Source organism: Perca fluviatilis, chromosome 6, assembly GCF_010015445.1.
Source record: "Perca fluviatilis chromosome 6, GENO_Pfluv_1.0, whole genome shotgun sequence".
Classification (NCBI taxonomy): Eukaryota; Metazoa; Chordata; class Actinopteri; order Perciformes; family Percidae; genus Perca; species Perca fluviatilis.
In genome coordinates this window covers 8892102-8905221 of record NC_053117.1, presented here as the reverse complement: position 1 = coordinate 8905221, position 13120 = coordinate 8892102, and the positions used below count along the sequence as shown (strand labels likewise).

The 13120-nt window shown below is 40.4% G+C and overlaps 1 protein-coding gene across 2 annotated transcripts in view; it reads right to left on the bottom strand.

Annotated features, from left to right (window-relative positions):
- slc4a5a (solute carrier family 4 member 5a) overlaps nucleotides 1-13120 on the bottom strand; it is a 45755-nt gene that overhangs the window by 2503 nt on the left and 30132 nt on the right. Inside the window, exons 16-25 of one of the 2 annotated variants that reach the window (XM_039802727.1) lie at nucleotides 12780-12841; nucleotides 11635-11826; nucleotides 8345-8458; nucleotides 7582-7743; nucleotides 6814-6992; nucleotides 6550-6622; nucleotides 5631-5699; nucleotides 4796-4969; nucleotides 4037-4234; nucleotides 3876-3934 (exon numbers count right to left, since the gene is read on the bottom strand). In XM_039802727.1, coding sequence (XP_039658661.1) covers nucleotides 3876-3934; nucleotides 4037-4234; nucleotides 4796-4969; nucleotides 5631-5699; nucleotides 6550-6622; nucleotides 6814-6992; nucleotides 7582-7743; nucleotides 8345-8458; nucleotides 11635-11826; nucleotides 12780-12841 — 1282 coding nt within the window. The remainder of the gene's footprint in view (nucleotides 1-3875; nucleotides 3935-4036; nucleotides 4235-4795; nucleotides 4970-5630; nucleotides 5700-6549; nucleotides 6623-6813; nucleotides 6993-7581; nucleotides 7744-8344; nucleotides 8459-11634; nucleotides 11827-12779; nucleotides 12842-13120) is intronic. The other variant, XM_039802728.1, reaches the window with a different exon arrangement.

The window sequence follows — 13120 nt, the reverse complement described above, 5'->3', positions numbered from 1 at the left end:
CTAGCTGTCCGTTCTGCCCATTGACATATATAAAAAGGTTCTGCCTGCACGATCCGTTCTGCGCATGCTTTATTTTAGACTGAAGGCTGTCGGCTAGCGGTTAGCCAAATTAGCTGTTAGCTATCCCACTGGAGGCTAGCGTGGAACAGATTGGGCAGGTCGTAAAACGGTATTATCATCTGCGCATACATCATGGCATACGTGTCATCTTGCACATGCGGAGAACGGATTGTGCCGGTGGAACGGATCGGGTACTGACAGCCACAGTGTTCCTGGAATCCGAGCTCCGACAAATTGGCAGCCAAGATGACAACGTTTACTGCCGTTAGCGTGTAGCTAGCCACTATAGTTAGCAGGGGGCACTAATAGAGTATAGCAGCACTTTCTACAGTCAATAATCACAGATAAAGGCTTTGTAACCAAATGCTACATAAACAGGAATGTTTAGGAGTAATGTGGCACCGGATGAATCCCAGAAGTGGAACGTCGTGGATATAGACTATGTTGGTGTGAACCAGGCCTCCCTTTCACGCTGGCAGTTGGTCCAGAACACTGGAGCTCGTCTTTTAAAAGTAACATGCAGCTGAGAGCACATTTCCCCCCGCACTGGCCTCCCTTTACTCCCTTTTACGTGTGTGGCATTTGAGGATTTCATTTTAAAATGTAATTGTTTATGTACAAATCACTAAATGGGCTAGCTCCAACCTATCTCTCCGACCTTTTTACGACTATACGTCCTCCCCCCCCCGAGTTTACTCAGGTCAGCTGGTCATCAAGGCTGAAGCACAGTCGCGCCTTCACAGTTGTAGCCCCCAAACTCTGGAATGAGTTGCCCCTATATGTTAGGCTGGCCCCTACACTGCCTGTTTTTAAATCCTGTCTTAAAACACATGTTTATTCACAGGCTTTTAACGCACTATAATAGTTGCCTGTATATTATTGTCATTTTGTCTTTTAAACTGGTCTTTGTGTGTTTACTGTTTTTTTCTGTTATCTTTGATTGTACAGCACTTTTTTTTTTAAGTGCGCTATGAATAAATGTGGTTTGGATTGTGTGTACTTGTGCCAATCTGTATTCAACCTTACGCCTTTGGCACTGTTTAAGTCAATACATGCAATATGACAGAGTGTGGTCTAGACCTACTCTATCTGTAAAGTGTCTTGAGATAATAACTATTATGATTTGATACTATAAATAAAATTTTATTATTTGTTCAACGAATGACTGAATGCATAACCATATTTGGAGGCTTTATCGTTTTAAATAGCTGCATAAACAGATGGGTTTGTAAGATTTGGTGATAGAATGCATTATAGGCAGGTGAAAAGGCATGACAGAAAATCACATTATAGCAAAGTTTTCTGCATCTAAATCCATCTCTCACAACATCTCGCCGAACAAATGAATGTTAATCAATAATCAGTTACACAGTCAATTCCAAACCATGCCTCTTTCAAAGCAATGCAGACATGATGTCTGAAATTCTGAATCTCCCACAAAAGGAAAAAAATAAATAAACAGAGTCAAACTAAGTGTGGTTCAATGTCTGGCATATTGAGAAAAGGTTACCAGAAATAGCCTAGCATCAGCTGCGTTTTCAATGCAAACATTTCCATTGAAAGTGCTGCGGCTCCAGGTGCGGGTAGTTCATAGAGCAAAAAGCTAGGGTCAGGCTAAATTTCCCATAAAATAGATGGTTTAGCTAAAATGATTCAGCACATGGAGGAAAAAGAAACAACCAAAACAATGATGCTTGTTGCATGTGGATGGATAAGTGGATGGATTATACAGTTGGACACAAAGTGGCCTATAATAAATCCTCTACATGTACTAGATTTACAACAGACTTAATATACCACACAGTATTTTTATTCGTCTATTTGAATTCCATATGTGTTCATTAATCTAAACAAATAAACCTGACGATTTGCCTTTGAGACACAGAGTAAACTATACAGCATGCATTTCAGGTCATCATCCTTCACCTCAAAGTCACAGCCTTTCATAAATCAATCAATGAATCAATAAAGAATTACAATATGCCGATTTGTGTGTACAAAAGGCAGTGCAGTGAACATACTCTGAGACATTTAGCACATGACACAGGAGGAGTAGCAGCAATATTATACAGTTAATAACATCACAATGATCTGCATTGCCTTAAAGTGCATGGAGAGGAGACTGAGCTCAGACATGACAATGAGGGGAAACTGGACTATGAGGACAATGTAACGTGTAAATAATCTGTCAGCAATTGTGGATGCACATGTCCACCCACAAAAGTGACCATGTCAATCATTTCCATTTATTATGAAAATCGGAAAATGAACAAAGGAAGGAATAAAAAACGTTATATAGGGCAATCATTTGTTAAAGGCTGTGTAATAAAACAATGAATGTAGGAAGTTAAACAATACAGTTCACAAAACCATAGATTTTTATGGGGAACAGCACCATAATATAATGCAATGCAACACCATGTCAAAATAGGGGCTTATACGGACTACTTTCATGCTACTGTGTCTGCTGTCATCATTTATCTATAAGTAGATATATGTGTATAGACATATTTTTATAGGTTCAGTTCACCCAAATTACAAAAAACATATTACAACTTACTTGCGTTGGTAGTTTGAGTTTGAGAACTTCTTTCTATCAAAGAAATAGTCACATTGAGATTCATTTAGTGTGAAATGTGTTTCGTGGATTATATAGTATATCAGGGAGGGATAATGTAACTGGAGAGAGCTGCTGCTACTACTCTTTTTTAACACATTTTCTCATTGCTGAGAGCACCGCAAACAAAATGTCATCACCTCCATTGTTTTGCAGGGAGGCATTAAAAGGCAGACATCTCAAAAGTCTGCGAGTTTCTTCAGACAGTCAATTCGAGGCTGCTGCTACACTCACACATTTATCTAAAGCATCCTTTTAGCCATGGTGGTGTACTCAAGCCATGGGTGCTCTGCCCACTCTTTTGCTGCCGTGCCTGCTGCCACACTGCTCACTTGAATTTTATGCTGTCACTTGCTTTGCTGTGGCATTTTTATAAGCCTCACCTCAACACCAGCATCCACCTGTAGGCTCTGAGTCTACAGACCTCCAAAGGGGAAGCTATAATTGCTGAGCTCCACTCCCTGCCTGCTGTGTCTTTGTGGGGAGTGATTTAGTCAGAGCCTAGATGCTAAATATCTATACATATTATACATTCACATAATATTCTAATCCACATGAGTTGGTTGACTGAGATATAACTCACTCAATGGCCATGTACTACTAGAAGTAAGGGAGAAAAATAGATTTATTTTTGTAATTTGGGTTAACTGACCCTTTCATTTTATTTACTTTGTATGAACAAATGTTCCCATGCACAGAGGTATCTGTCTATGTCTGTGTAATACAGCAGTGCTTCCCAAACTTTTCTTTACATGAAGGACCCCTAAACTGACACAAATTAGACCACAGACCCCCGTATCAGGGTCCTCCATCTAATAGGATTTTTGCTTCTAGATGTTTTATTACAGAAAGTGTATCAAACCAATGACCAAAATAGTCATACATTCTGTCATTGTGGGGAGTGATTTATAGTGAAAATAATTGATTACCCTTTTTGCTGTGGATCCCCTGGAACCCTCTCAAGGACCCCTGGTCCCCACTTTGGGAACCACTGTAATAGAGGGTGTATGTGTGTGTGTGTGTGTGTGTCTGTGTGTGTCTGTGTGTGTTTGTATGTGTGTGCTTGCGTACGTGCGTGCATGTGTGTTAAAGAGCGCTGTGTGCAGCAGCAGATTGGCAGTACGCTCCCCACTCAGACTCTGCAACATCAGGATAGACGAGATCTTTGTAGGGGATGTGCAGTTTGAGGACACAGTACCTGCGATCCAAATCTGAATCTACGCTGGGGGAGTGGTTGGAGTAGGCGCGCCACTTGTCCTGCAAGCAAGCACAAGCACACAATAGAGACCCAGCTCGTCAGAAATCTTGTGTCATGATCCATCATTCCTACAGGGGGCAGCAGAAGCCTGAGTTTCTCACCTCCTCATCGCTGTCGTCTGGTTTGGGCTTCTTCTTCTTCTCCTTCTCTTTCTCCTTGTCTTTTTCCTTCTCCTTCCCCTTCTTTTTATCGTCGACCTTCTTCTTCTCTTTCTCAGGAAGGAGGTCGTCCATCCAGGCCAGGTCGTGCTGGGAGAAGACCATGTCCAGCATCTTTCGGACGACCATCAGACCCAGAATCTGAAGGGTTCAACACAGAGATCCACAGATACACAAGCCTCATTTAATCTCCCATTAACATTCATCTCACATGCGAGTCATGGTCTGAACATGATTTAAGTTGATGGCATTTGTAAATGACATTAATGTATCACGGATATACACAGTGAAATCAGATCACTTCCCCTCTCAACTTATTTACGCTCTTTAAAATTAACATTAAACCTCTGACATCCGAAAAAATCCATTTTGATATGGATTGAAAATACTAGTTGTATCTGTACAGGAAAGATTATTTCAGTTTCTGTTGTTTCTATCCGTGGACTGGATATGCATTGTTTCAGCAACAGCACATGTCGGACCACCTCTGGAGCATCTTCAAAGCATCCTCGATGCTAGGACAGAACCTTGATTTCATGTGTTTTGCTACCAAATTAAATAAAATGATCTGATCTTAGAGGATGCATGTTAAAACCTTGTGTTAAAAGCAAAACAGCTGCCTCTCTTCCGCCACCCGCGACACAACAACACAGGCTTCATCAAAAGCTGTGCTTTTGCAAATGTGAGCATTTCATCACATACCATAACGGGGAAGATGATGGCCAAGAAGGTGGATTTGAGGGTCCAGAGCACAGCCAGACATGCGATCTGGACCAGCGTGAACAGGTGTACCTTCCTCAGAGGAACATGACGGAGGTAGGCGTAGTCGGGCTGGTGCTTGGACGGCATCATGTACAACTTAATCCTGTCCCAGAACTGTGGACGACGAGGAGACAAAAGGGGCAAATGGAAGAGAAGAGCAAAAATGTCTGAGTAGCACAGGTTATTAACATGCAGATCTCCATGAATGATTAATCCCAAAGTATTTAGGGGGATTTGAATGCGTCACAGCTCAGCTTGCCTGTGCGGTGAGTTGGAGGAAAGTTACTGAGGAGCACCTGCTCTAGCACCGACTCACTGAGGCCCAGGTTATAGGTTTTCAGACTCATTTAGACGAGATAAGGGAATCTAAACGCATCTGTAAAGTTATTATTCTAGATTTTGGTTATTATAATTAAACACCTGGCCTTTAGAAGCAGACACTGACACATTCAGTACAGCCACACACAGGTACAGTTTATGTATTCAGCCCAGGGTTTAACATCTCTTGTTTCTCCCTTCCATGTAACATGCACTTTTACAAAATTTGGGAGCTTATAGCAAATTTTCCATTTTATTTCCCATGTGATTCTGTTGTCTCTGCTATCTGTAAGGACACTATGGATTATGTCTGTATGCATGCCTACTTGTTTGTTTACTTGGCAGCTTTAAATAAACCGCTTCCCGCCTGCTGTCAGTAATGCAATAAGTGAGATGTCCAGCCACAATAACTCAATTCATCATGACAAACAACATCAAAAGCTGGCACACGGCATACCTGGATTCCACTCAGGGAAGCTACGCCCATGTAGAGGAAGACACCATACAGCACAGGCATGGGGATGTACTACAAGCAGCAGGAAGGCCAGAAAACATGTTATTACAGTCACAGTTTAGAGTTCGCAACATCGCAACATTTAAGTTCTTAGATTGCTAACACAATAGGCAGTGAAGTATGGAGTCCCAACGTGCTCAATATCAAATAAATAAACAACATCGACAAAAATCATCCAATGAATAAATTGTAAAACATGTATAAATGAACCAAATCATGTTAAGTGTTGAATTATTTTTTTCATTTCATCATAGAATTGTTTTATTTCAATTTTATTTTTATTTCAGTTTTTATGTCACATTGGCATTTTTCCTAATGTCCTTGTTTTTTTATAATGTCACTTCTCAATGTCAACTTGCCAATCCCATGTCCCTAGAGCAACAACACTGCGAAGTTTAATCTTAATCATTTTATTTAGAAAAATTATTTGTTCCTTAATTTATATATTTTAAGCCTCTCTATTTAAATGATTAATTTGTAATCTCATAGTCGCATTTATTTAATTTTGAACACTTTGGGGTTCAGTAGTTTAATGAACTGTATTAGCTGATTCTTGGTATGGACATTTACTTCGGTACATTGGTCAGAATGCATTTGACAGGACCCCAGTATAAGTTCAACTTGACCGCTAGTAAGAAAACGAGCACTAATATGAACAAAAATCTGTTGTATTGTTGGGAAAGCATTTGTTCAGGTCTTACTGTAATTCTGTCATTCTTAAGTGTGAGTAACCTATATTTAGATGGCTCTGTTCTCTATTACAACCACGCTTCAAGCAATAGGAAACATCACACAAAACAAAGCCATGTATTGTTAAAAAAAACAGAACAAACACGTGAATTATCCACCGTACACTTCATACCTTAAGTATTGGAGCGAGGAAGATGGAGACTCCGGTGAGGGCAAACACCAAAATGCCTGTCATTCTTTGTTCTCTGTATATTGGACATTGTTGAAATATACACAAGAAATTGTCAAGTCAATTTCACAGGGCTTCTCTCTATTTCAACTACAAAGGCCTTAGCCACGTGTGCCTCTCATAGTGTGATGTTGCCAGTGGCAGCCTGAAGGGATTAAGTTGAAACTTTCTTTTTATTTCTGTCTTTCTATCTTATTGTTAACCAACCTGACCCCGAGGAACTGAGGCTGCTCTCCGGGAGCGCTTGACTCACTCTCCATCTTCAGAGAGTCGATGTGGGCAATGGAGATGACGGTGGCAGCGACGTACCAGGGTAGGCCCATGAAGGAGCAGGCGGCCATCAGGACGCCCACCCAGAACAGGTCCAGGTGGTAGCCACAGCCTTTCTGCCAGGGAAATTTGTTTAGATTTGTTGTTTGAATGTTACTCTGGCAGCGATGTTTGTTTGTTATAATAAAATATGCCCTAAGTAAGTACATTTACTCAAGCACTGTACCTAAGTACACATTTTAGGTACTTGTACTTTACTTGAGTCTTTTCTTTTCATGCCACCTTCTACGTCTACTCCGCTAGATTTCAGGGAGAAATTTTGTACTTTTTACTCCACTACATTAACCTGACAGCTTTAGTTACTAGGTACACATTATTTTTTGCACACAAGACACATGAAGTTTATAAAATATCATGTTTTATTATAAATTAAACTACCCAACAATATACAGGCCTACAAGTCCAGCTGAAATAAGTATCCGATTAAACCCTTAGTTAATTGACAGAACTGTTTGGATCGTTTCCAGTTTCTAAAATGCGAGGAGTTTTCTGCATTCAGTACTCTTACTTTTAATACTTTAAGTACATTTTCCTAAAGATACTTACATACTTTTATTTAAGTAACATTTTCAATGCAGGACTTTTTTACAGTGTGGTATTTTACTAAGTAAAGGATCTGAATACTTCTTCCACCATTTGCCCTACCTTGAGTTTGTTCTCCTTGCGGTTAACAATGACGGCGCTGATCTGCTGGTCCATGAAAATGAGGATAGTGACGAGGAGGGCAGGGACAGCGCTGGCCAGGTAAATCCACCACGGGTTCTTACCAAATGGCATCACCAGCCAACCACGATCCGGCCGAGTTGGCTAGTGGGAGATGAGAGGCCACTTTATTTCCACAACTGAGCAGTTCAATTCCACTGAGGTATTAGACAGAAATCTGTATCTACAACGGAATCGTTAAACATTTTGAGACAGACACTTCATTAGTTTCTTGCAGAGAACTAAATATAGATGAGAAGATGGGAAGTTACTGTTCCCAACCAAGAACATTGTGCAGCAATAGCCCCTCTTACAACCACAGGCTTGACACTTATAAGTAGACTTTTTTGAATTTTGTACCTTTGGAAGGAGCGTGGAAAGATGTTTCTACCTGTTTCCTGTGTTTGTGCGATGCTAAGCTAGGCTAACTGTCTCCTGGCTCAATCTTCATATGTAATGGACAGACATAAGAGTGGTATTAATATTCTTATCCAAGTCTCAGAAAAGAGAGCAAATACGTGTATTTCCCAAAATGTAAACCTATTTCTCCAGTCTGGAAAAGCATTTGTTTGTCAACCAAAAAAATGAAACGACTGTGATTTAGCTTGTAAAAAACTTTGTAAGAGCCGCTAATTTAATCGTATTCTTTTAGAAAAGCTAATTTAATCTTAATTTGAAAAGAGTTTGAAAAAAAAACTTGCTGTACCTTAAATTCTGTGGGGACGATTAACTTGGGAGTTTTGAGTCCCATCAACATGTCAAGCCCCACAAACGTCATGATGGACATGAAGATAGAGAAGTCACTGATGAGTTTCCTCAACTGGTGCCACAGACAGAGGGAAACATAAATGAGAAGAAAAAAAAAACATTTATTTGCAAAACTGAAATCAGAGACAAGATCTGATAGTAGCCAACTTATATAGGCTATATATTGAAAAAGCTGAGCTGGTACTGGCTTCACTCGAGTCAAATCAGGGTCATTGTGTCTGAAAAAAGAAGGGAACAACTTTGTTTGTCTGTTTGACTATTCACTTCCTGTTACATATCAGACACAGTACAGATGCCATGTTGGGCCTGAGGGTATTGTACCAACATGGCTCTACAATCAAAAACAGGTCACTGTACTGCTTAAAAGTACATTCACTTACGAAAGGGACATTCAGTTGGCCATCTGCCTGAAAAAGTGCCACACAGGACCGATTTGCTTTAGCAAGATGGTTTTTAGCAACTAACTTCATGTTAAACCATTTATTCTTTATTTCTGACAGTACAGCACATCTCATTGGCAGCTGCAGTAATATTTTCTCATAGTTTCAGGTCACTTTATACAGAGCTGTATAGTAACGAAGTAGAACTACTTCACTACTCTACTTAAGTACTAAAAGGCTGTATCTGTACTCTACAGGAGTATTTTTTTTTTCTCCTACTTCCACTTTTACTTGAGTACCGTATTTTCCGCACTATAAGGCGCACCGGATTATAAGGCGCACCTTCAATGAATGGCCTATTTTAGAACTTTTTTCATATATAGGGCGCACCGGATTATAAGGCGCATAGAATAGAAGATACTGCAGTCAAACGTTTGACTGTGGTTGCGTTATGCATCCACTAGATGGAGCTGTGCTAAAGGGAATGTCAACAAAACCGTCAGATAAAGTCAAACTTTATTATGCATTCTGACAACTCCGATCACTCCCTCCTTATAGCATTTAAATCTAAGTGGTCCGAGAAATGGCGATCGTCTCAACGTGGTCCCTGACATGTTGTCATCGGCTTGTCCGCTTCCATTGGCCATATCAGAGGCAAACCTGAACGGATTGGCTAATATGAGCTACCAATCGAAAGCTTAGAAGCTAGGGAATACGATGACGCCCACATCGATCATGTAGCAAGCTGGGCAGAGAAGCTAGCAGCGATGACAAGTGCGGAAATGGAAAACGCGTTTTTCCGTTCTGATTCGGCCAGAAACTTCAACATTGTGAGGCGAACAGATCGTTTTGGAATATAAAGCTTGGATATTACATTTCCTTGGACTCTTGTGGATTTATGAAAATCAAGTTTTGGCCAAAATACCACTTTGTTGCTGAAAGGACAACGAAATCAGGTATGGATGCACTCTCGACACCTGCGCAGATTATGGCTGAATTGTTTTATTGTAAATTGTTTACTTTGTAACAGTTGTGTAACTGCTATAAATCATCGTATGCTTTGTATGTGGGCTTAAATTAATCATTAGAGGCTAAGCTTTCAATTGGTGTGTCGCATGGCTGTATATTTTGAATATTTAATGCTTTAAAGTTATAAAAACGCGAATGAGTGGAAGTTTTATCGAGGTTACAGCGACGCAGTGTCCCGTCAACGGGGCAGTGATCCGAGAGGTTGATCCATATATAAGGCGCTCCGGATTATAAGGCGCACTGTCGTTTTTTGAGAAAATTAAAGGCTTTTAAGTGCGCCTTATAGTGCGGAAAATACGGTACATATTTTCGATGAGTTTAATACTTTTACTCCGATAGATTTTGTATGTGCTGCATCGTTACTCGTTACGGTTGTGAATTCCTCACGCTACGGAGACTGTGGAGGTTACAGTGTGTGTACGTTAATTACGTAATTTACGTAAGAAATCCCCGAGATCGCGTCGTGTTTCTTTTCATTACGGTCGCCCGTTCAGAAGTCAGAGACGATGTAAGTTTGTACTCTTTCTATTTAGCCATTGTTGCAGCAGATTAATCTATTCCTGAGTTGTTTGAGTCTGCAGTGAGTCCTGAATGTTAACTGTATGACCCTGTGATGTGAAGCTGCTAGTGTATCTGTATTTTGCTAGCTTGCTAACTTTCCACTGTAGCCTACATCACACGTTACTAGCTAGTGTGTGATACGTTCTTTGGGGCTTTAATCGTTACTGTGCTGGAGAGGATGTTCATTTTACTTTTACAGTGTGATAATTGTACATTTTATTTCAGTATTTGTTAATATTTATTTTTAATATAATTAAAATTTGTTAATTCCTTTGGCTACAGCCTTGGCTAAACGTTTGACATAATATAAACAATATGACATTCAAACTTTTGACTGCTTTCTTGAATAACTAAATAACACAATACTTGTACTTTTACTTTCAGTACTTGAGTAGTACATTTTAAAATAAACCACTTGCAATACTTAGTACAAAAAATGTTGATCTGTTTCTTCTACTTAAGTGGGGTGCTTAAAGAGCACTTCAACTTCTACTCAAGTCACTTTTTTGATAGAGCACTTGTACTTTTACTCAAGTATGGGTCTCTAGTACTTTATACACCTCTGCCTTTATATCACTACTGACGCTGCTAAATGGTTTATGTTTTTGTCTGCTGAGTTTTGACAGCAGGGCCTGAACCTCGGAGGTTTCTTTTTTACTATTTGGAAACTTTTTTTTTAAATAAAACGGAAAATAGAGCAGAACAGGTACCATTATAAAGCGATTTTGGGCATTGATTATACTAATGATCAAGGGCGCGGGAAGGGGGGTGCTGAGGGTAATGCAGCACTCCCTGCTGGCAGCAGCTGGATTCTTTTGTTTTCACCCATACACTGCGCTAAAATGACTTAGCTGTCAAAATCCAAAACATATCCTGGGGGGAGAAATCATCAGACATCCATTATTTTGTTGTTCAGCACCCCTGGTCAAAAATAGGTTCCCGCGCGCCTGCTAATGATCAAGTCCTCATGGACAGGTGGCTTGAAATGAGCAACATACTACACGTTTGTGTAGTCAAGAGTTTAGTGAGTCCAACTTAGAACACTCAAGTGTGATTTAGGATAAAAATACAAAAAGGTTCTTAGCATTAGTTTTGGTGAGAAACGCTAAATGTAGGCATACCTTTTGTTTGTTTACACAAAGGTTCCTCGGGGAACCTTGGAATTGAACTGGATTGCACTTATTCCTCAAAGTGTTTTGTAACTTTTTTTTGTTGATTAAATAAGATACACAGATAGATTGACAGATAGTTTTGTCACCTTAGTAGGGAAGTAGCGGCTGAACTTGAACTTCTTGAGGGTTACAGTCATGGAATAGGTGCCGAAGAAGAGGATGAAGGACATGAGGGCCAGATCAGGGACGAACTTGCAGGACTTCCCCACCAGAGAGCCTCCGTACTTCAGACACTCCTTTTTGCTCAGCTGGCTCCAGTCCAGACCTGTCACATTTATCTGGGATGGTGGGTGCCAGTGTTGGGGAGACAGGAGAGGATGAAGAAGAGTGAAATATTTTGACACAGACATATACCCTTTTCCCTGCAAAATCTGCATCTATGAGCATTTTTCATATCAAGGGTAAACCTGCTAAAAATAGCCGATAGATTCCTCTCCCAATGCCAAGAAAAGTGTGCCTATCTGTCTTTTTTCTGGCACGTCACATTCAACGTCACAAACGCAACCAGAAAGGGTTAACCTTTCCTGCTACAGCTTTCAGTGCACAAAACTGCAAACTCTCCTGTGCATTCACTTGGTATCTTCGCTAATAAACTTAAACTCTCCTCGGCTCAGACCGATCGCTCTGCATTCACCATCACTCACCACCAGACACTCCCCAGACACCGCCACACAAACGCACACTAAGCACTGGCTCTGATATTCTCCAAAAGAGATACGCTACTCTTGTTTCTATGTTTCCATCACTGCTGATCAGAGGTGGAGCCGATAAATACCCGTGCCTACTGCAGAGTCATTTGTCCCGGGAGAGAATGCCGATTGTAACCTTTCCCACTGCAGACAAAAGCCAGATGTTAGTGGGTGTTAGTTGGGGTTTTTTGGCCAGTGGGAAAGGGGTAATAGAGGAAAATGTAAACAGAGACAGAGTGGCGTCACAGATGTGAAGTTATAATCCAGAGTCAGAGAGGATGATGGGATAGATGTGAGAAACAAACAAAGGAGAGAAAGAGGAGAGCAGAGCGAGAGCGGCGTTCATACCTGGGTTGGCTGTCAACAAAACAGTTTGTTGTTTTCTAACAATGCGTCATTTGGGCTTTAAAACACCCCCTGTAGTTCATTTGGCGAAATGTTTCTGACCCTTTCATAAAACATTCAGCTTGAAATACAATGCACTAAAATAGGCAAAAAAAAAAAAAAAAAAAAAAAAAAATTGAATGAAAACAAGCACTTACCCCAGAGACACTAGAGCTGTTATCTGGCATTGGAGCTAAATCATTGAAGATGATTGCAGTCACTGTTTATGAATGAGAGAGATGGGCAGAGACAGAGGGGCAATGAGACAGAAAATGAAGATGTGAACCTAATGAGAATCCAGCAGCAGGACGTTGCAGAGAGCACTCCGAGGCCCATGCAGACAAACAAAGAGGTACTCACTTGCAAGAGACAGCAGCCAAATTGTTTGTGCATGGCGAAAACAAACAAGAGACAAATCAGTTACAGAAATCAATGTCAACAGAAATTACTGTAGATCACTGCCAATTTCAAAAATGGTTAAGAGATTAGCAGAGGAATT